This window comes from Neoarius graeffei, chromosome 8 (genome assembly GCF_027579695.1).
Source record: "Neoarius graeffei isolate fNeoGra1 chromosome 8, fNeoGra1.pri, whole genome shotgun sequence".
Classification (NCBI taxonomy): Eukaryota; Metazoa; Chordata; class Actinopteri; order Siluriformes; family Ariidae; genus Neoarius; species Neoarius graeffei.
Window position 1 is genome coordinate 51,311,060 of NC_083576.1, and position 27,653 is coordinate 51,338,712.

Consider the following 27,653-nt stretch of genomic DNA (forward strand, 5'->3'; position numbering starts at 1 on the left):
TGAATGGTTGTCTATGTGTCAGCCCTGTGATGACCTGGTGACTTGTCCAGGGTGTACCCCGCCTTTCGCCCGTAGTCAGCTGGGATAGGCTCCAGCTTGCCTGCGACCCTGTAGAACAGGATAAAGCGGCTAGAGATAATGAGATGAGATGTATTAGCTCTTAATTGGCTAGAACACACAGTATTTATATTTATTAAAAACATTGTGGAGTTAACAAACCACTGAAATTAAACTTAAGGTGCTGAGTACCAAAAAGCACAACATTTGTAGATTCTCAAAGAACAAATAGGCAACATAACCAGCAACATTATAAAACGTTTTAAAGCATTCATAGTACTTATTATAATTCATGTATTAGCTCTTAATTGGCTAGAACACCATATTTGTATTTATTAAAAACATTGTGGAGTAACAAACCACTGAAATTAAACTTCAGGTGCTGAGTACCAAAAAGCACAACATTTGTAGATTCTCAAAGAACAAATAGGCAACATAACCAGCAACATTATAAAACGTTTTAAAACAGTATATCATGCTTCAGTCTTTCAGTGTCTTCAGAATTCGTAGGTGTCTTTGTGTGTGTGTGTGTGTGTGCAGCTGGTCTACCGGACAGACTCGTGTTTCCAAGTCCCAGCCAGGGCCAGGGGGGCAGGGCACTAGGCACGCGCCAGGAAGATCATCAAAGGATAGAGCGCAACGCGTTCTAGAACGCAACGCCTCGCGGTGCGGAGTTTGCATTGCATGCCAAAAAACATCGAGCCATAGACTCTTTATTGTAGATTACTAGTGTGCAGCACAGATCTGCAGTTTCCCGACAAAACGTTATTCTAAAACTCTGCTCTTCCAGTCTGGCAAGTCGATATTATATAATTCCGCTCATCGTCTCTAAAAGGAAGACAAATGTGCGTCCGGCTTGATGCTGCGCCGGACGCCGGACAAGACACTGAAAAGACGGACGGTCCGGCCTAAAGACGGACGTCTGGCCACCCTACTCATTTAGTATGAAATGTTTGTAAAGTGGAGGAGTGGGCTGACATTCTTAAACTTCCCAACTTCATTTGTATCTCATCTCATTATCTCTAGCCGCTTTATCTTGTTCTACAGGGTCGCAGGCAAGCTGGAACTTATTGAGGTATTTCACTCACGTGACCAAGTCATGTGATGCTGCCATTTTGGACGGCACGGCTCGAATCAGTTTGAATGCGAGGAAGGCGACAAACGAAAAACATAAAAGAAAAAGGAGCGAGATGCAGAAAATACCACTATCCAGCGATGTAGGGCATTTACAGGGCGAGCAGAGGGAGAGGTATTTGCAAAAATTGAGGTTAGCAGGCTTAGAGAACGACGTTTACCTGCTTCCACCAGGATTGTTCACTGACAGCTAAGATTTGTTCACATTTTCATTTACTTTCGGTCCTCAGGATAAACAAAATGTTATTAAATGTCATTGAAATAACTTCTTAGTCTGTTGAGACATGGCCCGTTATAAGTTTTTCCTTTACTGTATTTACTAGTTTACTGAGCGCGCTCCGGGGCGGGCTAGCTAGCTAGCGCTCCGGGGCTGGCCGGGGCTAGCTAGCGCTCCGGGGCTGGCCGGGGCTAGCTAGCGCTCTGGGGCTGGCCGGCGCTAGCTAGCGCTCCGGGGCTGGCCGGCTCCGGGGCTGGCCGGCGCTAGCTAGCGCTCCGGGGCTGGCTAGCGCTCCGGGGCTGGCCGGGGCTAGCTAGCGCTCCGGGGCTGGCCGGGGCTAGCTAGCGCTCCGGGGCTGGCCGGGGCTAGCTAGCGCTCCGGGGCTGGCCAGCTCCGGGGCTGGCCGGCGCTAGCTAGCGCTCCGGGGCTGGCCAGCTCCGGGGCTGGCCGGCGCTAGCTAGCGCTCCGGGGCTGGCCAGCTCCGGGGCTGGCCGGCGCTAGCTAGCGCTCCAGGGCTGGCTGGTTCAGTAAACTAGTAAATACAGTAAAGGAAAAACTTGAGACTGAAAGGTTTTAACAGTCATCCAAATGACTGAACGTAAACGTTGCTACAGCAACATACTAGGTACTATGATGTTGACATTAGCTAGCTTGCCATCCAAAATGGCAGACACCGGGGCGTCACGTGACCCTGTGACGTCAGGTGAAATACCTCAATAGAGGTTTTCGACCTGACGTGATACTGTTTACGCCGCCATTTTGGAGGTCAAACAAAGCCACGCTTATCAGCAAACAACGCTTGTAATATCCATCTTCTTCATCGCTTACTTTTATCGTAGAATGCCTGATACGTGTTGTGCAGTTAGCTGCCACAACAGAAGAGGGGATAAACCTGGATTAACGTTCCATAGGTTCCCGGCCGATCGACAGCGTCGTGAAAAGTGGATCGCGGCGATCAGGCGAGAGAACTGGCAGCCCACCGAACACGTGCGTTTGTGTGGCGAACATTTTGTCTCGGGTCACTTTTCCAAAAGTTTAAAGATATCGTATGCGAGGTAAATAACAAATTATACATGTAGCCTAGCACCTAGCCTACACGTAAGCCCTGTTAGGCGGTGTTCAGGCTACCTGGCAACTTGCCCCACTAGTCAGGCTACAATGGTTTTATCTTTATACATCCATGGTTTTATATACGTGAGACGTGGACCGCTCGGCCTCATCAATGGGGCTACCTGGCACCGGGCTTCTTACTAGTGTTTGGGCGGCTTACGTGTAGTCTAGGTTTAGCATACACGGTGCCCTCAGGCAAGGCAGAGCCATGTTGTTGGGTGGGTTGTACATTTTAGATGTGAATATGCAATGGACAAAACTAGAATTCGATACTAGACATATTAATTATTATGCGTTTTTCTATATGATTAATGTAACACTCTCTCTCAACCTGGACACTATTTTTCTAACTGCAATGAATTTACTTTTATTTGGTATCACGTTGAAGTAGACTGTTATGGAATTTTTTTGCCACAAAATGTTGTTGGAAATCTTTGCATATGTTGTCATGGCAACCATTCAAACAATGCATGCTGTGAAAAGGGAAAATAGTGTAATGTCGCTCGATAACCCACATGTTGGGCTAGCGGGAGTCGCCATTGTTGTGACCGCCAAAATGGCGCCATCTACTTGTCGACACGGCAACAGTCACGTGGGTCGAAAACCTCTATCCCAGCTGACTACGGGCGAAAGGCGGGGTACACCCTGGACAAGTCGCCAGGCCATCACAGGGCTGAAACATAGACACAGACAACCATTCACACTCACATTCACACCTATGGTTAATTTAGAGTCACCAGTTAACCTAACCTGCATGTCTTTGGACTGTGGGGGAAACCGGAGCGCCCAGAGGAAGCACGCGGACACGGGGAGAACATGCAAACTCCACACAGAAAGGCCCTCGCCGGCCACAGGGCTCGAACCCGGACCTTCTTGCTGTGAGGCGACAGCACTAACCACTACGCCACCGTGTCGCCCACTTCATTTGTATATTAAATGAAATAAAATCCAACCGCATCACCCTTGTTGGTATAAATTCTTGCACATGTGATGTGAATCATTGATCAGGTTTTATTTCATGGTTAAGTGTCACAGATCCTGAGGTTTAATGAAATACTCCAGATTGCAGAGCAAAGAGCTTCCAGGGACACCTAGGCATAACAAGAACAATCAAATTTCTGCCTGGTCTATGTGAAAGTAATATACTGTATTTTATTAGATGGGTTGCTGAGGGCGTGGAGTTTCATATGTTCCACAAGGGTGACTACCAGATTCTCAGTTTTCCTACCACTTCCCCAATAGGTGGATTGGATAAATTGTCTCTATAGCTTGGATTGTGCAAAGTGTGTGCGCGCGTGTGCATGGTTCCTTGTGATAGCTTGGCATCCCATCCAGGATGTACAACCCCAATTCCAAAAAAGTTGGGACAAAGTACAAATTGTAAATAAAAATGGAATGCAATAATTTACAAATCTCAAAAACTGATATTGTATTCACAATAGAATATAGACAACATATCAAATGTCGAAAGTGAGACATTTTGAAATTTCATGCCAAATATTGGCTCATTTGAAATTTCATGACAGCAACACATCTCAAAAAAGTTGGGACAGGGGCAATAAGAGGCTGGAAAAGTTAAAGGTACAAAAAAGGAACAGCTGGAGGACCAAATTGCAACTCCTTAGGTCAATTGGCAATAGGTCATTAACATGACTGGGTATAAAAAGAGCATCTTGGAGTGGCAGCGGCTCTCAGAAGATAGGAAGAGGATCACCAATCCCCCTAATTCTGTGACGACAAATAGTGGAGCAATATCAGAAAGGAGTTCGACAGTGTAAAATTGCAAAGAGTTTGAACATATCATCTACAGTGCATAATATCATCAAAAGATTCAGAGAATTTGGAAGAATCTCTGTGCGTAAGGGTCCAGGCCGGAAAACCATACTGGGTGCCCGTGATCTTCGGGCCCTTAGACGGCACTGCATCACATACAGGCATGCTTCTGTATTGGAAATCACAAAATGGGCTCAGGAATATTTCCAGAGAACATTATCTGTGAACACAGTTCACCATGCCATCCGCCGTTGCCAGCTAAAACTCTATAGTTCAAAGAAGCAGCTGTATCTAAACATGATCCAGAAGCGCAGACGTCTTCTCTGGGCCAAGGCTCATTTAAAATGGACTGTGGCAAAGTGGAAAACTGTACTGTGGTCAGACGAATCAAAATCTGAAGTTCTTTATGGAAATCAGGGACGCCGTGTCATTCGGACTAAAGAGGAGAAGGACAACCCAAGTTGTTATCAGTGCTCAGTTCAGAAGCCTGCATCTCTGATGGCATGGGGTTGCATTAGTGCGTGTGGCATGGGCAGCTTACACATCTGGAAAGACACCATCAATGCTGAAAGGTATATCCAGGTTTTAGAGCAACAGATGCTCCCATCCAGACGACGTCTCTTTCAGGGAAGACCTTGCATTTTCTAACATGACAATGCCAAACCACATACTGCATCAATTACAGCATCATGGCTGCGTAGAAGAAGGGTCCGGGTATTGAACTGGCCAGCCTTCAGTCCAGATCTTTCACCCATAGAAAACATTTGGCGCATCATAAAACGGAAGATACGACAAAAAAGACTTAAGACAGTTGAGCAACGAGAAGCCTACATTAGACAAGAATGGGTTAACATTCCTATCCCTAAACTTGAACAACTTGTCCCCTCAGTCCCCAGACGTTTACAGACTGTTGTAAAGAGAAAAGGGGATGTCTCAGTGGTAAACATGGCCTTGTCCCAACTTTTTTGAGATGTGTTGTTGTCATGAAATTTAAAATCACCTAATTTTTCTCTTTAAATGATACATTTTCTCAGTTTAAACATTTGATATGTCATCTATGTTCTATTCTGAATAAAATACAGAATTTTGAAACTTCCACATCATTGCATTCCGTTTTTATTTACAATTTGTACTTTGTCCCAACTTTTTTGGAATCAGGGTTGTATTCCAGACCCATCCATTCAGTGTTCCAAGGATATTCTTCAGATCCACTGCAACCCTGACCAGAATGAAGTGGTTACCAAAGATGAACAAATGAATAAAGGACCTATCATCATTAAAATGATGGCCCTGTGAGTTTTAATTCATATTTGACAGGTCTTCTTTGACAAACTACATCTTGGCACAAAACTACTGAGATACATATAACCAGAAATAGCTGCATTCCAGAAAGTGATAATACTTATCCAACCAAATTATAAGGTCGTCAACGGAATCTATTGTACGGTATGGTCCTGTATCCCTTCCATAACAGTATAGTATGTTTTGGTGGAAAAAGGCAAATCTCCAGTAGGGCACTATATCAGTGCACCCCAAACCAGTCCTCAAGGACCCACATGATTGTGGCAGTGGGGGCATGGTCAAGCATCAGTTTGTGAATGGACAGCAGGGCCAGGGAAGCTGAGTGGCAGTCAGTACACCTGTTGTCGATTAATGTGTGTTTTTTGCAGTGACAACAAAGGAGGGAGAGAGCGAAATGAAGGGTCCTCTCCCGACCAGAGCGCATGTCTGTGTGTTGTGTGTGTGACTGAACAAGTCGAGCAAAAGCTGAAAAGCCAAAGTGAAGAAAATTACAATAAAGTCTGTGTTAACATAATTTCCCACCTACTGCATGTCAGTATTCCACCGACAGTAGGGACGTGCAACACTGGTGCCGAAAGCCGGGATACTGAAGCAAACAACCCATGGAGTCCTCCCTGCTCAAGACCTCATCCATGCACTCACTACCACCCAACAGAGCCAGCAACAAGTGCTGATTGCCCTCTGAAAGGAACAAGAACAGCACTTTGAAGCCTTCCTGCTGGCCCAGCAGGAAGATCGCCAGGCGTTCCAGCACCTGCTTGTGTCAACAGGGTCCTCGACTGCCACCGCTGCGGACCCATTCCACATCACGCTCACCAAGATGGGGTTGCACGACGATCCAGAAGCCTTCATTGTGCTCTTTGAGCGAGTGGCTGAAGTGTGGGGGTGGTCGGTTGAGTAACGTGTGGCATGTTTACTACCGCTACTGGCTGGAGAGGCGCAGCTCGCCATGCAACAGCTCCTCGCCAACAGTCGGCTTGCCTACGCTGACTTGAAGTGAGCCATCCTGCAGCGTGACAGCTGTTCCCCAGAACACTGCCTGCCAGTGCTTCCGCATGCTGACATTGGAGGAAGTCAGCCAGCTGTTCATGTTCAGCCAACGGCTCTGGGACGCCTGCCGGCAGTGGCTGAGTGCCGACATGATGACGCTGATCATCAATATGGTGACACTGGAGCAGTTCATCACGTGGCTTCTGGCAGGAACAGCAGAGTAGGTCCAGTGCCACCACCCAGTGTCGCTGGATCAAGCCATCAAGTTGGCGGACTCGTGGTGTGCCCCTCCTTTCTTCCCTTTCTATGTCTGTGTCTTCCCCCCCAGGTGAGTGACTCCCATATTTCCGGTGCAGAGGTGAAGCCTGGGCCAGTATGCTGGCGCTGCTGGGAACACGGGAATCTCCAGGGCCAGTGCTCTGCGATGGACGTAGGAGCTGTTGTCCAGATCTCCAACATGCCAGTGACTACCCTCAATTGGACTGGTGCATATCGTATACCAGCGAGTATTCAAGGGGATACATACAGTGGTGCTTGAAAGTTTGTGAACCCTTTAGAATTTTCCATATTTCTGCATAAATATGACCTAAAACTTCATCAGGTTTTCACACAAGTCCTAAAAGTAGATAAAGAGAACCCAGTTAAACAAAGGAGACAAAAATATTATACTTGGTCATTTATTTATTGAGGAAAATGATCCAATATTACATATCTGTGAGTGGCAAAAGTATGTGAACCTCTAGGATTAGCAGTTAATTTGAAGGTGCAATTAGAGTCAGGTGTTTTCAATCAATGGGATGGCAATCAGGTGTGAGTGGGCACCCGGTTTTATTTAAAGAACATGGATCTATCAAAGTCTGAGCACAACACGTTCATGGAAGTGTATCATGGCATGAACAAAGGAGATTTCTGAGGATCTCAGAAAAAGCGTTGTTGATGCTCATCAGGCTGGAAAAGGTTACAAAACCATCTCTAAAGAGTTTGGACTCCACCAATCCGCAGACAGACAGATTGTGTACAAATGGTGGAAATTCAAGACCATTGTTACCCTTCCCAGGAGTGGTCGACCAACAAAGATCACTCCAATAGCAAGGCGCACGATAGTCAGCAAGGTCACAAAGGACCCCAGGGTAACTTCTCAGCAACAGAAGGCCTCTCTCACATTGGCTAATGTTAATGTTCATGAGTCCACTATCAGGAACAACAATGGACAATTGTTGAACTGAACAACAATGGTGTGCATGGCAGGGTTGCAAGGAGAAAGCCACTGCTCTCCAAAAACATTGCTGCTCATCTGCAGTTTGCTAAAGATCACATGGACAAGCCAGAAGGCTATTAGGAAAATGTTTTGTGGACAGATGAGACCAAAATAGAACTTTTTGGTTTAAATGAGAAGCGTTATGTTTGGATAAAGGAAAACACCGCATTCCAGCATAAGAACCCTATCCCATCTGTGAAACATGGTGGTGGTACTATCATGGTTTGGGCCTGTTTTGCTGCATCATTGATGGAACAATGAATTCTGAATTATACCAGCGAATTCTAAAGGAAAATGTCAGGACATCTGTCCATGAACTGAATCTCAAGAGAAGGTGGGTCATGCAGCAAGACAACGACCCTAAGCACACAAGTCATTAAAGAAGAATAAAGTTAATGTTTTGGAATGGCCAAATCAAAGTCCTGACCTTAATCCAATCGAAATGTTGTAGAAGGACCCGAAGCAAGCAGTTTGCGTGAGGAAACCCACCAACATCCCAGAGTTGAAGCTGTTCTGTACAGAGGAATGAGCTAAAATTCCTCCAAGCCAGTGTGCAGGACTGATCAACAATTACCAGAAATGTTTAGTTGCAGTTATTGCTGCATAAGGGGGGGAGGGGGGGGGTCGTCACACCAGATACTGAAAGCAAAGGTTCACATACTTTTGCCACTCACAGAGATGTAATATTGGATCATTTTCCTCAATAAATATACACTATATTGCCAAAAGTATTTGCTCACCCATCCAAATTATCGGAATCAGGTGTTCCAATTACTCCCATGGCCACAGGTGTATAAAATCAAGCACCAAGGCATGCAGACTGTTTTTACAGTTTGGAGCTGGCCCCTTCCTCTTCCAACATGACTGTGCACCAGTGCACAAAGCAAGGTCCATAAAGACATGGATGACCGAATCTGGTGTGGATGAACTTGACTGGCCTGCACAGAGTCCTGACCTCAACCCAATAGAATACCTTTGGGATGAATTAGAGCGGAGACTGAGAGCCAGGCCTTCTCGTCCAACATCAGTGTGTGACCTCACAAATGCGTTTCTGGAAGAATGGCCAAAAATTTCCATAAACACAGTCCTAAACCTTGTGGACAGCCTTCCCAGAAGAGTTGAAGCTGTTCTAGCTGCAAAGGGTGGACCGATGTCATATTGAACCCTATGGATTAGGAATGGGATGTCAGTTAAGCTCATATGTGAGTCAAGGCAGGTGAGCGAATACTTTTGGCAATATAGTGTATGACCAAGTATAATATTTTTGTCTCATCTATTTAACTGGGTTCTCATCATCTACTTTTAGGACTTATGTGAAAATCTGATGTTTTAGGTCATATTTATGCAGAAATATAGAAAATTCTAAAGGGTTCACAAACTTTCAAGCACCACCGGATCACGCATTTGGTGGATTCCGGCTGTAATCAGACCTCAAGCCACCAAAGCCTGGTCCAAAGTGAGGCACTGAGGAGAGCACAAGTGGTGAAAGTTTTGTATGTGCACAAGGATGTTCACAAATATCCACTAGCGTCCATCCACATTCTATTCTGGGGAGAAAAGCATAGTGTAAAGGCAGTGGTTAACCTGTGTCTCACCCACCCACTGATTCTGGGGACTGATTGGCTGGGGTTTAGAGATTTAATGGAGCATGTAGTAGTGGGCAGGTCCTGCCATAACACGTCATGGGGGATCCCAATGTGGCATTGACTGGGGAAGCTGTCTCAGAGCTGTCTATGTCAGCACCACATCAGTGCAATACGAGGAGTGGGGATCAGCCCATCCCTCCTCCCTTGCTCAGGCATTCCCTCAAGGATTTCCCATTAGAACAGATGCAAGACAAGACTTGCTTTTAACCAAGTGAGAGTAATCGATGGTCAACCCCTCCAGCTAAATGTGACACTCTCCTTCCCATATTTCATCTTCCTTCACCTATCCTGTGACATCTTGCTGTTGTCGTTGGGGCACCACTGAAGACGTAACCACCACTCTCCTCCATCTGTCTCTGTCCTCCTCTTCCCTCTGGGACTCCGCAAAGCTCATTCCTGTCCACTCTTTGATGTTGTCTTCCTGGTCTGCGGCTGCCTCTCACTGTCCCCTGCAGGATGGTTTTTGCAAGACCTGATGAGCGGGAGACATGGCTGCACCATTTCAGCTTCCTCTTCTTCACGATTGTAAGGTGGTCATCATGAGGTCCTATTGCTTGTTGTATCAATCTGCAGACTTCTTGGTTTGTTACATGGTCTGTGTAATGGATGCCTAGGATCTTCCTATAGCATCTCATTTCTGTTGCCTGAATCCTTCTTTGTAGCTCTGTTGTAAGAGTCCATGTTTCACAGGCATAAAGGAAGACTGATAAAGCAAGGGAGTGCATTAACTGTACCTTAAAGCGCAGTTTGATGTTCTTATCTCTCCAGATGGTTTGGAGTCTTGCTATCACTGCTGATGTTTGGGCAATCCTTGCCAGAATCTCAGGTTGAGCCTTCATCTGATACAATTGATCCAAGATATTTAAACGATTTCACTGTTCCTAGGACTGTTCCATTGACTCTGATTTCTGAGTTGATGCCTTGGGTGGTGTTGGTCATGAGTTTAGTCTTTTCCGCATTGATCTCCATGCCATATGTAGATGCTGCTTGGTTGAGATGTTCCACCAGGCTAGCCAATTCATCCTCAGTTCCCGCAAGGCCATCTATGTCATCCGCGAACCTTAAGTTGGTGATGGTTCTACCCCTGATGGAAATTGTGCCTTCATGACCTTCCAGGGCATCTTCCATGATCTTCTCTAGGAAGATATTGAAGAGGGTGGGTGACAGGAGGCAACCTTGGCATACTCCCACAGTAGTGCAGAACCATTCGCCTATGCTGCCATTCATGAGAACTGTGCTTGTAGCCTTGTTGTATAGTTGTTCAATCACTCTGACAAGGTTGGCATTGATGTTGCATTTCCTCATAGTTGTCCATAGGGCTGTTTGCCACACCCTGTCAAAGGCCTTCTTGAAGTCCACAAAAACATGATACACGTCTTGATGTTGGAGGTATTTCTCACATATTATTCTTAAATTAAATATTTGTTCAGTGGTGCTTCGTCCAACTTCGTCCATTCTTCCCGTACTTCACAATTATTAAAGATTGTCCTGCATCACTTGGTGCAGCCTATCAAACCGGTGAACAGATAGCCCAGTTGTTCATCCCAAAGAGCCATAAGGAACTCGTATTCCAAGCAGCTAACTTTAATCCTATGGCCGGACATTTAGGTCAGGATAAAACACTATCCCAAATAGTGGTCCAGTCCTATTGGCCAGGGATTTGCAGGGATGTCCATTGGTGGTGTGTGGCGTGCCCCGAATGCCAACTAGTAAATCCAGCAGCCAGCCCAAAAGTGCCTTTGTGCCCTCTCCCTCTAATCGAGACCCCCTTCAAGAGAATTGGCATAGATCTCATTGGGCCATTAGATCAGTAAGCACAGGGATATCACTTTATTTTAGTCCTGGTGGACTACGTAACGCAATATCTGGAAGCGGTGCCTCTCCGCAATATTTCAAGATGTAGTATTGCAGAGGCACTCTTCCACGTGATCTCCTGAGTTAGGATTCCCAAAGAAATCCTGACTGACCAAGGCATTATGTTTAGGTCATGTGCACGTCGCAAGCTACATGGGTCGTTGGAAATTCAGTCCAGCCACACCAGCATTGATCACCCACAACCAGATGGCTTGGTAGAACGGCTCAAACACTTACATTTTAATTCGGAAGTTTGTGAGTGAAGATGCACATAATTGGGATAAATGGCTCGAGCCCCTATTATTCGGAGTACAAGGGGTCCCATAAGCCTCTACGGGATTTTCCCCATTCGACCTGTTATATAAGCCTTGCAGCATTTTGGACCTTCGACTAGTAAAAACAAAATTCAGTATGTTCTCGACCTGCGCACAAAGCTCCACACCCTCACTCACTCAACCGAGAAGAATTTATGGCAGGCACAAGAACGTCAAGCCTGGCTGTACAACAGGGGAACACGCCTTAGAGAGTTCACCCTGGGAGATAAAGTACTAGTGTTATTGCCCACTTTGAACTCCAAATTGATCAAGTGGCAAGGGCCCTTTAAGGTCACACAGTGAATCAGGGAGGTCAAATATGAGGGGAGGCAAACGGATAGGGATGAGGCACTACAAATATACTACCTCAACCTGTTAAAAAATTGGAATGAGGGGGTCCCCATGGCATTAGTGTCGGTAGTTCTGAAAAAGGCAGACCTGGGGCCAGAGGTAAAAACAAAAGTAACCACTCAAACTGCTCTGGTCCCCTGTGGAGACCACCTCTCACCGGCCCAACTCACAGAGGTTGCCAGGTTGTAAACAGAATTCCGATGTGTTCTCACCCCTTCCCAGCTGCACTCACCTCATAGAACACCACATTGAAACACCCCCAGGGTGGTGGTCAAACCCGTTGCAACAAGGTAGGCAGACTTGGCAATTGCCTAGGGCCCCAGCCCTCGAAGGGCCCCCGCTGCCGAACGACTGGTTATGTATTTCAATAGCAATGACAACTTTTTGAGCGCGGCAGCGCAGCACCTAATGACACTTGTTGAAATACCCTAGTTCCAAGGGGGGGCCCCCTAATGCACAACAGCGCCTCCCTACATGCTTTGGCCGAAAAGTGCAATGACAGTCTGTTGTCAACCCCTCAATGCCCATCTCCGTCCAGTCAAGTGGTTGCAGAGCTCCGCGGCAAAAAAACCCAAAATCAAATATGAAGCGAAATTACCCCTCAGGGAGACAGAAGAGAAAGAAGAAAAGGGAAGAGGAAGACAGAAAAAAACAAGACACTGGTAAGTGAGAACGTACACACTCATTAATACCAAGCGGGTCGACAAGCAAATTTGGTAGCTAGCTTACGTTAATGGTAGTTATCTTGTAGACAGTGTTTATAACAGTGATGTAAACGTTGTCATGCACAACAGGCTTACAAACTTGCAAGGACTGGCTAAAAATTCTAATATGTGCCACACAAATAGGTGAAAGACTGTCAACTTCTCCCAGATTAACTTATTGTGTTTATCAAAATATCATAGAGTTAGTTTCAGCGAGCTGCATGGCTTTCATCAGAAGTAGCTAGTGTGTCGTGAGCATGAATGGAGTAGGACAGGGGATGGCTCACAAGAAAGCTCTTTTTTACATAAATAGGCTACGTTTGTGACCTTGGTCGGATATTAATGCAGTAATTCAGCTAAGAAACCCGAACTTTCTGCAAGGAAGCCCTGCTGCGATCAGCACGGCTAATGGCTACAACATGGCAAGTTTGCTTCGCTTGTGTCTCTGTATTGTTTTTGCTTCCATGGGAAGGAAGGACAGCCCTTGCCATTTTCTCTGATTCTAGTAACCTCTGCAAGAATTCCATGCATCATGACTGAACTGGAACGTGAACGTAATGCATAGATGCAGAGCCCATATATGTGTGTGTGTATATTTTGTCTATTCTTGTGTTTAATTGGGTTTGATAATTATTTATAATAATGTAAAGAGTTCATTTATTAAGTAAAAATCGTAAGAATGATTACAATGTGTGATGTTTATTTATTAAGTCTTCAGTGGGTAGGCGGCCATAAGGCCTTTCGTCGAGGGGGGGATAATTATGGGCCCCAGATCCCCCTTTGCCTAGGGCCCCCAAATAGCTTGAAACGGGCCTGGTGGTGGTGCATAGCTGCCCATACTGCTTACCCAAACATGAAGCAAAAAAAAAAGGTGGTTTGAGACGAACTCAAGGCCATGCTCGAGATGGGCATAATTGAGGAGTCCCCACAGTGACAGGAACAGCCTGGTGGTCCTGGTCCCCAAGACAAACAGGTTGGGTCGGTCCGGTTCGGTGTGGACTATAGAAAAAAAGTCAACACGGTGTCTAAACTCAGTGCGTACCCAATGCCTCGCATTGATGAGTTGCTCGATCGATTAGGCATGGCTCATTTCATTTTTATTCAACACTGGATTTGACAAAGGGATATTGGTAGATCTCCTTGGCTCCTCTATCCTGAGTGAAAATGGCCTTTACCACACCATTCGGATTATACCAATTTGTCATGCTTCCTTTTGGGTTATTTGAGGCTCCCACTACATTCCAGCAGCTCATGGACAAGATCCTCCACCCCATGCCACCTATGCTGTGGCCTCCCTAGACGACATTATTATATATAGCAATAATTGGCTATGGCACCTAGAACACCTTAGGGCCATCCTGGAGTCGTTGAGGCATGCAGGTCTCATGGCTAACCCAAAAAAAAAAAAGGTGTGCGATTGGGCTGGTGGAAGTACAGTATCTGGGTTTCCACTTGGGTCATGGGCAGGTGCGTCCCCAAATTGAAAAGACTGCAACGATTGCTGTCTGCCCGAGGCACCATCAAGAGGGTGGTCCTCACCCTCCAGTACTACCTGTTGGTGTGCCCTTTCACCCTCTGTTTGGACCACACGCCGGTCCAGTGGCTCCACCACATGAAGGATGCCAATGCACGGATCACCCGTTGGTATCTCACCCTCCAGCCTTTTAAATTCAAGGTGGTCCATAGGCTGGGGGCACAGACGGTGGTGGTGGACTTTCGGTCCCATCGGGGGGGTTAGCAGTGGGGGCATGGCCAAGCCCAAGTGGGGGCATGGCCATGGCCAAGTTTGTGAATGGAGGGCAGGGCCAGGGAAGGTGAGTGGTGTCAGTTTACCTGTTGATTAATGTTGTGTGTTTTTTGCAGTGACGACAGAGGATAGAAAAGGAGAGAGACCGCGAAGAGAGGGGTTCTCTCCCGACCAGAGCACATGCCTGTGTGTTGTGTGTGTGACTGAACAAGTTGAGCAAAAGCTGAAAAGCAAAAGTGAAGAAAATTACAATAAAAAAGTCTGTGTTATCATTTCCCGCCTGCTGCACTTCAGTATTCCACCCACATCATGGATGTACAACAATGATTATTACATTTTTTTCTGTTCCCCCCCAAATTTCCATCACAGCTAAAACAAGTGATCAAGCTCAATTAATACCTGGTCCAAGTGTACTGGAAGCAGAAATAAAATAAAATGTGCATCTCTGAGGACTGTTTTGAGAAACAGAGAATATAGTAAATGGTATGACAAATTGCCTTGTTTGAATCTACATACAAATACAGATGTCCAGTGACTTCATAAAGACCCACGTAAATAGTATTAGAAAGGCTTGGTCTGAGCAAAATGTATTTTATTTGAATTAAATGAATGTGAGGTTGTAGCTCCATACTTCCTAGAAAGAGCAAGCTTGAGATTAAGTCTAGGACAGACGATCCTTACATTATCTACTCCATTTATCCAACACTCAGAGTGCAAGGGAGCACCGAGTTTGATGGAACCGTTTTTATCTTTATTTTTAATTGCCGATAGTGGGAAAATCCACATCCAAAAAAACCTTTGACAGGCAGTGCAAGTTCAACAAAAGCCAGGAAAAAAAAAAAAAAAGTCTGTAAAACATGTATATCCCAGTGAAGACACATTCTTATGAATCTTTCAAACCATATAAGGAGCACATTACCTGATCTCTTGCTGTGGACTAGCTCTTCCCAGCTAGGTTGAGTCAGCTTCTCTATATTCCAGAGCACTATTTTCTCACTATGGAGTAAACCTCCTTCGCAGACACAAAGGAACTGTTCATTACAAAAAAAATTTTCCAATACATGTACTTTAGGAAATGTGCCAAATCGCACTGAAAAACAAGTTACTCATTACCAACTATGCTCTTGAGGCTTGGGATTTTATCCTGTATGATTTAAAGAGGGAGCTTTGGTGAGCAATACTGCCATGACATCACAGAATAGCTTTCAAGTGTATACTGGGGTTCAATTCCATGTCAAATTAGCTAAAAAGGAGTCTGTTGAGGTCATGGCTGAATCATCCATGCAGCACTAACTACTATAGTCACAATGAACTCAGACCAACGCAAATAATAAGGAAGCCGATTTAGTTGAAAGCACAGGCTTCTATTTATTGATTGCTGCACACACACATGAACAGATGGTCATATTTACACATATGTAAACAGTCAGTACCTGCAACATGTAGTAACAGAGGCTGCACATGATGTGACTAGTGCTCAGCTACAGATCAGTAAAAACACATGGGCAAATCTGCATATCGATCTGCTTCTTTCTGTTAGAAATCAAAACGCACAGGACAAGCTATCACCCATATAAGTGTTTTAGTGGCCATGGACACTGAAGCTGATCATAGGTTATCCTGGACAAGCAGTAAAAGAACAGTAGAGTTGGACACAGACTTAGACTTTTTAATAAGAATAACCTGAACTCAAGAAACTCAAGCTCAAACCTGTGGAGGGGAGGGGAGGGGGGGGGGGGGGGGGCCCACTTTTCTTAGAGAAATATTGTCCCATTTCCATGAATAGAAAGGACAATAGTACTCAAATGGCTTTTTTGCGAATTCAGTCTTTAGGCAAGTTGCAGCACATTTCAGAAACAGATTGAAAAAAATAATAATTAATCTTGCGCATTTTAAGTCCATCTCTTTGAGCTCCGCCCTCACAGATTCATGTTCAATTAGAAGAGTACGTGTAGAGACAATGTATACAACTTTGCAAAAATTCCTGCTCATATACAGTAGTACTGTGCTAAGTTCTTAAGCACATGCAAAGAAATGCTGTAGAGCAAAGACGCCTCCAAAAATAATGAAATGTGTTTCTACATTAAAAAAAAAAAAGTTTCTATAAAGAGCAGTAATCAACAATAAATGAAAGTCTATTTGGTGTGATAACCCTTTGCTTTAAAAAAAAATTAATCACATTTTTATTATTTTATGTATATATCATACACACACACACACACACACACACGTACGTACGTCTCAGTGCAGTTTTATAAGGAAACTAGCTGTAAGTTTACTGAGCATCTTGCAGAACCAGTGTTCTGGAGACTGTGTCGCACTTGCTTATGTTTGCAGCAAAACCCAGCAGCATTCATTATGTTCTTTGTCTGGAAAACATCCCTTACAGAATATGCCACTTTCTTTTCTGACATGATAGCCTACAAACATTCTTCTGTAACATCCAATTGTGCTAAAAACTAATGTTTGGAAAGATAAAATGTTTTTGTACCGACAACATAGACGTCATTTAAAAAAAAAAAAAAAAAACAACTTGATAATGTTTGGTTGTTTTTTTTTTTTAAGTGGCACCTAAGACTTTTGTACAGTACTGCATGTGTGGCTGGTATTGACATTGCTAGACTACTGCTCTTCAAGAGAAGATAATGTACAGAGAAAAGCTTGTCTACCAAATTCCTTCTTGTTCGTGACAAATAAGCGAATATTCTCAGTCTAACAGCAGGTGTACTCGTCTATTCCTCACTTTCACCCGAAAATCATCTACCATTAGACAATTAAATAAATAGAATAGGTATTTCAAGACAAAGTCAACAAGGCAAGAAAACAAAAGTGCAAAAACCGCAATCATACTGAATTCCATCTTGTGACCATCTAAATATAAATGTGCTGTTTCTGTGGGCCATGTTATCTAGAGGCAGGCCTACAGGAATGCTACTGAGTTGCCCTCTGGGAAAATGTCCTGCACAGCAGGAGATAACACTATGCTGAAAGCCTTGTTCACTCTTCTTTTAGATGGCTGCCACTCATTCTGTTCCTGCATTTCCTTCTCTCTTGCATTGTCCATCATGAGCCTTCATCCACAGCAACAGTGTAACACAGACCGCGTTTTATTTTGCTGTTTCATTCAGGAGACCCATTGCGTTACGAGTGCCAGCACCTTCCATTCAAGGTAACAGCCACCCTTCTACAAAATCAACTTGTTTTATGAACACACACCTGAATTTTACAAAAACAAGAATGCAACACAAAAATCTCTTAATGGGTTGTTTGCAACTTAACTGAATTTATATCCTTTTTAATAAACAGTGCATCAGTCACTTTCATTCATCTCATAGTTCACTATTTTATATATATTTCATCTACATATAATTACACAACTGTAAAGGTTGTACAGTTGCGCGTGCACCCATCGGCACTGTTGTTCATCACTGCACCACACCCTAACATACCACTCAAAACAGGAAATGGTCGATTTACTCCAGACATTTTTTCCACCACAAATTACATTAATACCTGTTCATTCAGCCCTTTAATAGCTTAAAATCATAAATCCACCCATCCTCCCTCTATACTCAGGAAAACAAACATTAAATTATAATTTGTGCTGCAGTAACATTACACACCAACCTGCACAATGGTTTTTCAATTCGCTATATAAAAAAGAAAACAAAATAGCAATGCATCTCCACACAGCACACATCATGCAAAGGATAGTGCATTAAACGGCCTATGAAGAAATCAAACACGTTGCTGTGAGCTGCTGTTATTTGTATCCTTGCAGGTCTGCACTTTTTTTCTTTTTCTAGAAAAAGGATTTTCTATAGTTTGGTTTATATTAATAATATAGATGATGGATAGTTTTAGTCAGTCATTCACTGTTAAACATGACGCTATGTCATTTCAGTGGTTTAGAGCTGCATGGTACAATTAATTCAGATGTTTTATGACTTCAAAATGCAAACAAATCAGAGGAGGAAAAAAAAGCCTCCGATTTGGTACCGTCACGGTCATTAAAAGAACATCTTACTGCAACTAAACATGAACATGTAGAACAAGGTGTAAGTCCACCAGAGTCACAGTCAAAGGTCAGTATGTGAGTTCTGGGCCCTCTGATTGCACAGACCTCTCTCTGTAGCCAATCAAAACTACAGCAAGTCCCTCTTGTTGCCAATTTGAAGCCTACATCAACCAGATGATTTCAGTATCAAGAAACAAGGCTTCCCTCTAGTGGATGGCAGTGTTATTTTGCTCCAAAGATAAATAAAAATTACACTCAACAGGCACTTGATTGCAACCACATAAACACTTAGCCATCAAGTTACCGCGCCTTTGATCCTTACTGATCCTCAGATAAAGAAGGCGATTTTTAGAAAGTCTAAGACACTTAGCAGTTTTACACTTAGCAGCCCAAGCTTGAATCCCCTTTGAGCCTGGCCTCACGCACCAACAGAAAGCACAAAATTAGCATGCACAGCTATTTTACACCTTGCAATGCAGACAAGAAAGCACTGTTCTATCAATTCTCACACTAACCTTGGAGACAAACAGTGCCACAATGCCTGAAGATGCCATACTGTTTAACACCCAAGCTGGGGGGGTAAAAAAAAAATAAATAAAAAATGGATAGCAAGAACTAACAAGGTTTCAGATGTCATATTTGGAGCAGAAAGAAAATGACAAATGAGGTAGAGACATCAAACCAGCCACTTCAGAGAGAGAGAGAGAGAGAGAGAGAGAGAGAGAGATCACTCCAGACTGTGGTGGTGGTGATTGAAAGAGGGACAGGAAAGCCTTTGACTTCCTTCAGGATTTTTTCCATGCAGCTCAAATCTCCCGGTGGCGTAGAGGCGGCTCTGAATCATCCATGGGCAGCACAAGACGCGTGCCCCGGATCACCAGCTCATGGTCGCCAAAGGTCAATTCTCGATCCAGAGCCTCATCAGATTGGACGCCTGCTGCACCGGCTGGCATGCTGATCGTGCGCGTGCCCGTCGCATCTGTGCTAACCGTGATGTCCCCATAAGTCAGGCTGATGTCCCCATCGTTCAGAATAAGGTCCGAGTCATCGTCCTTCAGCTGGCCCTCATTCTGCATGGAGAAGATGAAGCAATCAGTGAAATATGTAAGAGCACAGTTCTTTGGAACTGAAGCATTTTCTTAACCGAGTCCTTGACTCTAATCAAAACATGAAGTGCAGTCATTTAAATAGACTTTGGACCGAACAATAAAAGTACTGTGCAAGAAATTGTTCCTTTAAAAGGTAAACATTCACCAATCAAGCAGAAGTTTTCATGTTTCTAGGGAGGATGATTCAAGGAGCTGGTGTAGCCTGTAAACCAGACCATCACAGGGCACCATGCAAACAGTCATACCAAGGGGCAATTCACCTATTGGCATGCGTTGTTTAGAAGGTGGAAAAATATGGGGGGGGGGGAACCCATATGGGCACAGGAAGAACATGCACAGAAACTCTACGCAGTCAGTCACCGAGCTCAGAACCAAACCCGAGATCCTGGAGCTTTGAGGCAGCAATGCTACCCAGTGCACCACTGTGCAACCTCAAAGATGTAATCCACATACCTAAATTTCCTAATTTGGTCATTCCCCCCCCTCTGTTGGTGTTGTTACCCACATGAATTTCTGTTCACTCTCCATTAACTTTAAGGATTTATTTTCATTCCAGTAACGATGCTTGATATGCGGTCAGTCAGGCTTTGCTGTCTGGGGAGCCTTATTTACCCTCAGCAGCACGGTATCGGTTTTGTGATCAGATTTAAATCCTGAACTTTTTCAAATTTGTTATTACTATGGTCGAACTCCTTTAGCTGTTTGAGTACCACTTTCTATATAATTCTGCTTAGAAAATGCAGACTATAAATTTATCTATAGTTGATATTTAATTAATAGATCCAAGTTTTGAGAAAATCTTGAAATGAGACAGTAAATTGTTCCATAGAAACCATTTCCAAAATAGTGTTGCTGAGAGTTTCAAAGACAGACAAAAAAGAAAATTGAGATCTGCTTTAAAGGGCAAGAGGTGGATTTTTAGCTCATTTTATCTGTTCTATTTGTTTTTGAAATGCTGGAGGCAAAAGTAATGAACATGGTCGCCATAAAAAATTTATTTTAAAGGAGGATAAAGCGGCTAGAGATAATGAGATGAGAACTGAAGGCAAATTTTTTCAATCAAAATTCTATTTCTCTCATTTTATTAAATATAGGAATGCATTTTTGACAGCTATTTTGTCACTGCTATAGCAAGTTACAGTACGAGTGTTTGAAATATGCTACTAGTGCATCTCAAAAAATTAGAATACCATGAAAAGTTCTTTTTTTCATAATTTAATTCAAAAAGGTAAACTTTCATATATTCTATATTAATTACATGTAAAGTGAAATATTTAAAACCTTTGTTTTAATTTTGATGATTATGGCTTATAGCTCATGAAAATCAGAAATCCAGTATCTCAAATTATTAGAATATTCCCCAAGATCAATCAAAAAAAGGATTTACAATACAGAAATGTCCAACTTCTGAAAAGTATATTCATTTATACACGCAATGCTTGGTTGGGGCTCCTTTACCATGAATTACTGTATCAATGCGGTGTGGCATGGAGGTGATCAGTCTGTGGCACTGCTGAGGTGTTACTGAAGCCCAGGTTGCTTTGATAGTGGCCTTCAGCGTATCTGTATTTTTGGGTCGGGTGTTTCTCATCTTCATCAATACCCCATAGATTCTCTATGGGGTTCAGGTCAGGCAAGTTGGCTGGCCAATCAAACACAGTAATATCATGGTCAGCAAACCATTTGGTAGTAGTTTTGGCACTGTGGGTAGGTGCTAAGTCCTGCTGGAAAAGGAAATCAGCATCTCCAAAAAGCTCGTCAGCAGATGGAAGCATGAAGTGCTCTAAAATCTCCTGGTAGATGGCTGTGTTGACTTTGGACTTGATAAAATACAGTGGACCAACACCAGCAGATGACATGGCACCCCAAATCATCATAGACTGTGGAAACTTCACACTGGGCTTCAAACACCTTGGATTCTGTGCCTCTCCACTCTTCCTCCAGACTCTAGAACCGTGATTTCCAAATTAAATGCAAAACGTACTTTCATCTGAAAAGAGGACTTTGGACCACTGAGCAAGTGTCCATTTCTTTCTCTCCTTAGCCCAGATAAGACACTTCTGACATCGTCTCTGGCTCAGGAATAGCTTGATATTAGGAATGTGAAAGTTGTATCCCCTTTCTTGAAGATGTCTGTTCGTGATGGGTCTTGATACAGTGACACCAGCCTCAGTCCACTCCTTGTGAAGCTCTCCCAAGTTCTTGAATCAATGTTTCTTGACAATCCTCTCAAGACTGCGGCCATCCCTGTTGCTTGTGCACCTTTTCCAGCCACCCTTTTCAGCAATGACCTTTTGTGGCTTACCCTCCTTGTGGAGGGCATCAGTGATCATCTTCTGGACAACAGTCAAGTCAGCAGTCTTCCCCATGATTGTGGTTGTGTGTACTGAACTAGACCGAGAGATACACTGTGTTCATACTGTTTTACTCAAACTTGAAATGAAATATTCTAATATTTTGAGATGTTTTTTTATGTTTTTGTACTGTATGCTATACTGATTAAAATTAAAATAGAAAAATGCTTGAAACATTTTAGTTTATGTGTAATGAGTCTATAATATATAACATTTTCACTTTCTTAAATAACTGATGGAAAATATTGAACTTTTTCACAATATTCTAATTTTTTGAGATGCACTAGTATATCAGTCCATATGTCAAAGCAATGGCCGTAAACGAGATTCATTGAGACCTGTGCGACACTTCGTAGGACGGAAGTAAAACGTACAGCGGAAATCAAAGTGACCATCATCTGCCAAAAGACGCGCGCGCCCTCCTTTGAATGCTGACGTAAGCAAGCCGGAAGTTGTGTTTGTTTTGATAGCAATCAGGAAAGTTTGAAAAAAGTAGGCAGTAATCATCATTTAAACTCATTTTTGTGCAATATTTCGTTTGGAAAACAGTTTTCAAAATGGCGGCACTGACACCTGGCTGAAACTTCACGTTTCAAAGTCTCACACAAGTCTCATGAAGATCATGCAGATAAGTGACGCCTGCTGTGGACCAAACGAACTAAATTCAACATGGCTAAAAACCGAATAGGCTGATAAGTGTAACATTTAATTGCAATTAGTTGCCAATACGAGTCACAATATAAGGTTACTAAAACCGAAAATGTAATTGAATAACACATTAAGAAATAAAGCAAACTTAAAAATGACTTCAGTTCTCCTTTAATAAAAAAAAAAAAATTTAAATAATGCAAGCTAAAGCTTTCCTTTCAGAAGGAGGTCACTGAGTACATTCTGTTGTGCATGAGGCTGACCTCGCACGCCTGTGGGCTGGTGAGGCATCGGGCCAGTGGGCCACAGCATGCTGGCAGAGTGGCTGTGAGCGGCGGCCCACTGTGAGTCAGAATGGGCTTAAGATAGCTGCAGGAGAGCAAGGTCAAGGAACAGTGTGTAGAAATGCAGATTAAGGACACAAAAGGATAGAGTTTAAGAAATTATATGATCTTCGGACAAGCAGCCTTCAGTATTATATTAAACTCAATAAGTAGAAAATTTACTTTGTACAAAACTGAAATATAGTACCATGTAAAACCATGACGGAGATACGATCAAAGACTGATCTGTGGGTAATTATCCAGTGGGATTAAAATCTTCCTTTCTTTGTCTGTCTGTCTCCCCCCCCCTCCCCAAATTCAATACTGTCTGCATTGTTATGTCACAAAGGATACTTGTGGTCAAAGTTGTACCAAATCCTAAATAACCAGGCACTCTCCTGTTTGGTGCTCCTCCTCTCTAATCCGTCAGGGCCAATCTGCAGAAATGTGTCCACAGACAAGAGTTAATATGGACATTATAGTGCATTTAAAACCGTATGCATGTCTTCAGCATACCTAAAAAAAAAAAAAAAAAAACCCACACTTACCGAATTGTCCTGGTCTGGGTCCACGCCAACACTGTTAAAACAAAAATCATGAATAACAAACAAACTAAATAAAATATCAACATACTGAATGAACAAATGGTTCATATTTCAAAGAGTAGGACCCCATTTTAATCAATGACCCAAACATCTCGATGTTCTTCCTGCCAGTATAAACTTTCTAGATATAGTTTTTAAAAGCTGCAGTGGTTAGACTGGTTTGGCTCTGAAAAGAGGAATATAAATGAGTATTGTATTACCTCTACCCTAATCCTAGCCCAGGAACTAGTGGAAAAGCTAAGCCACAAAAACATCATTAAAACTCTCTATAAATGTCTATTAGATACAGTTTAAAAGGAAGGAGTGTAAATACGCAGGACTCACCGGATCCGTTGGAAAGACAACATTTGAGTGGTGCCTCCTCCACATATCCATACGGTGAAGAAGACCACCAGCAGTGTGGTGGAGAACATCATCTGTCGTGCATACGTGGCTGTGTCTCTGATAGAGAGGGCAAAAGTCATGGCCCCTCGGAGACCTAGGAAAGAGAGTGGGGGAGAGGGGGAGGGGCAATGTGTGATATTTCTTGCTCAGATTTGATAAACTTGATTTGACGAAATATCCATGATTTTATTTTGTCTGATCAAACTGAATCATTTGTATGACTTTCATGATTGGAACACTCCAACGCACAAATGCCCTCTTTAGTTATTCACTGAATGTGTACTTCAGTGAATAGAAGATAGGTTGCTTTCCACTGCCTTAATAATACAATAACTTGAATCTTTTTCCATTGCAATTGCCACTTTACACTTTTCCAAAGCAATGGAAGAGTGTATAATTACTTATTTATTTTACATGAAACCATTCATTCAAAACAGATTTCACTACTGGGTTATATTTTAAAAAATTAAAAATACAAATATTTCAGTCTAACTCAAAATCAACAAACCTGCAAACATCATCATGTGCTGAAAGTTGGAGCTTATCTTGTTCCTGCGGCCCAAGTTGAGCAGGAAGGAGAGTGGGTAAATATTAGCTGCGCGGCCCAGGAAAATGGCCAACTGGAATAGAAAGTCGTTAAGGAACCAAAGAACTCTAAGCACAGGCTATTTGCCCTTCCTGTTTTCATAAGCGCAGTTTTTCTCTTTCTCACACGCACACACCCACCCAAGACGATTCACTCAGTAGATAGTCACTAGCCACTTCCTCAGTGGAATAAGCCAAAATGAAGTCAACCTCACATTTAGACTGGAGCACCACTAATCCCATGCATTTAAAGTCTGTGTGATTTCAGAAACTTGACTTGAGTCTGACTAAGGTTCATGCTTTAGTTCATAATTTTCATGCTTGCACAAACTTGCACTACCCACACCCTCTTATGTATTCAACGAATCAATGACACAGATTTAAATAAAAAAAAAACCTTAATCTCGTCACCATTTCAGGATACAAACGCTCCCACGATAAAGATGGGGTTGAAGACATGGTTCTGGAAGGTGAAAAGTGTCAGGCCCATGTAGGAAAAGATGAAGTTCTCAGCCAGGAAATTCAGCAGCTCAAATAACTAAAAAGGAGCACCGTGAAGCAGAGTATTTATATCTTTGGCAACATTTGATAAAAACCACAATGAGAAAAGCAAGAAATGAGCACAACAGTAGTACGGATTGACAAACAGAGCATGGCAAGGTCATACATGTGCAGGAAGTGTAACTCCGTACCATGTGATGTTGCACTGTCAATATTGTGACCCGTGTTATACGTATGTGTGAGACACGGTGCAAAAAAGTCTCTCAAATTTCTCAGTTTCAACATGATGGGTTGTCTTACTATTTTCAGTGAAATATAGGGTTTCCATGATTTGCAAGTCACTTTGTTTTTATTTATATTTTACACAGGGTTCCACCTTTTTTGGAAATGGGGTTGTGGACATCACGCACAAAGTTTACACACACCTACTCATAAGTTTTTCTGTATTTTGACTTATCTGAAGACATCAAAACTATCAAATAACATCTGGAACACATATGGAAAACAAAACGTGTCTTTAAAAAAAAAAGTTTTAGCCAGCGTTTACCTTGACGCTTTGCACACTACTGGCGTGATCTTAACCAGCTTCATGAGGTAGTCACCTGGAATGCTTTTCAATGAACAGGTGCCTCGTCAAAAGTTAATTAGTGCAATTTCTTTCCTTCTTAATGCGTTTGCGATCAAACAGTAAATAATAAATAATAAAAATACAGTAAATAGCCCTATTACCAACAGTCATAGTCCATGTTGTATCATGAACTGTTCAACTAAGTGAAGAGGAACGACAACCATCATTACTTTAAGACATGAAACATCTGTTAGTTAATAAAAATAAAGAAAAACCACTGAATTAGAAGGCGTATCCAAACTTTTGACTGGTACTGTATATAGCCATGGGAAAAAAAATTAAGAGGCCACAACATTAAAAGTTGCCTTTTAATTTTTTCCAGAGCTATATTAAAAAAAAAAAAAAAAAAAAAAAAAAAAGGGGGGGGGGGGGGGGGGACCCACACGTATGCACAGTGGTGCTTGAAAGTTTGTGAACCCTTTAGAATTCTCTATATTTTTGCATAAATATGACCTAAAACATCATCAGATTTTCACACAAGTCCTAAAAGTAGATAAAGAGAACCCAGTTAAACAAATGAGACAAAAATATTATATTTGGTCATTTATTTATTGAAGAAAATGATCCAATATTACATATCTGTGAGTGGCAAAAGTATGTGAACCTCTAGGATTAGCAGTTAATTTGAAGGTGAAATTAGAGTCAGGTGTTTTCAATCAATGGGATGACAATCAGGTGTGAGTGGGCACGCTGTTTTATTTAAAGAACAGGGATCTATCAAAGTCTGATCTTCACAACACATGCTTGTGGAAGTGCATCATGGCACGAACAAAGGAGATTTCTGAGGAGCTCAGAAAAAGTGTTGTTGATGCTCATCAGGCTGGAAAAGCTTACAAAACCATCTCTAAAGAGTTTGGACTCCACCAATCCACAGTCAGACAGATTATGTACAAATGGAGGAAATTCAAGACCATTGTTACCCTCCCCAGGAGTGGTCGACCAACAAAGATCACTCCAAGAGCAAGGTGTGTAATAGTCAGCGAGGTCACAAAGAACCCTAAGGTAACTTCAAAGCAACTGAAGGTCTCGCTCACATCAACATTAGCCAATGTTCATGAGTCCACCATCAGGAGAACACTGAACAACAATGGTGTGCATGGCAGGGTTGCAAGGAGAAAGCCACTGCTCTCCAAAAAGAACATTGATGCTCGTCTGCAGTTTGCTAAAGATCAAGTGGACAAGCCAGAAGTCTATTGGAAAAATGTTTTGTGGACGGATGAGACCAAAATAGAAATTTTTGGTTTAAATGAGAAGCGTTATGTTTGGAGAAAGGAAAACACTGCATTCCAGCATAAGAACCTTATCCCATCTGTGAAACATGGTGGTGGTAGTATCATGGTTTGGGCCTGTTTTGCTGCATCATTGATGGAACGATGAATTCTGAATTATACCAGCGAATTCTAAAGGAAAATGTCAGGACATCTGTCCATGAACTGAATCTCAAGAGAAGGTGAGTCATGCACCAAGACAACAACCCTAAGCACACAAGTCGTTTTACCAAAGAATGGTTAAAGAAGAATAAAGTTAATGTTTTGGAATGACCAAGTCAAAGTCCTGACCTTAATCCAATCGAAATGTTGTGGAAGGACCTGAAGCGAGCAGTTCATGTGAGGAAACCCACCAACATCCCAGAGTTGAAGCTGTTCTGTACGGAGGAATGGGCTAAAATTCCTCCAAGCCGGTGTGCAGGACTGATCAACAGTTACCGGAAACGTTTAGTTGCAGTTATTGCTGCACAAGGGGGTCACACCAGATACTGAAAGCAAAGGTTCACATACTTTTGCCACTCACAGATATGTAATATTGGATAATTTTCCTCAATAAATAAATGACCAAGTATAATATTTTTGTCTCATTTGTTTGACTGGATTCTCTTTATCTACTTTTAGGACGTGTGAAGATCTGATGTTGTTTTAGGTCATATTTATGCAGAAATATAGAAAATTCTAAAGGGTTCACAAACTTTCAAGCACCACTGTGTGCATGTATGTCACATATATGCTTAACATATAGAACATGCATACAAATGAAACTGGGAATA

General features: G+C 42.8%; 1 protein-coding gene across 1 annotated transcript in view; it reads right to left on the bottom strand.

The window, feature by feature from the left end:
- Window positions 1-15,800: 15,800 nt before the first annotated feature.
- The window catches only part of slc9a6a (solute carrier family 9 member A6a), a 38,813-nt gene continuing 26,960 nt past the window's right edge, over window positions 15,801-27,653 (bottom strand). Inside the window, exons 10-16 of the mRNA XM_060927805.1 lie at window positions 24,908-25,021; window positions 24,407-24,518; window positions 23,839-23,992; window positions 23,458-23,488; window positions 23,264-23,346; window positions 22,850-22,955; window positions 15,801-19,545 (exon numbers count right to left, since the gene is read on the bottom strand). Coding sequence (XP_060783788.1) covers window positions 19,282-19,545; window positions 22,850-22,955; window positions 23,264-23,346; window positions 23,458-23,488; window positions 23,839-23,992; window positions 24,407-24,518; window positions 24,908-25,021 — 864 coding nt within the window. The 3' untranslated portion in view covers window positions 15,801-19,281. The remainder of the gene's footprint in view (window positions 19,546-22,849; window positions 22,956-23,263; window positions 23,347-23,457; window positions 23,489-23,838; window positions 23,993-24,406; window positions 24,519-24,907; window positions 25,022-27,653) is intronic.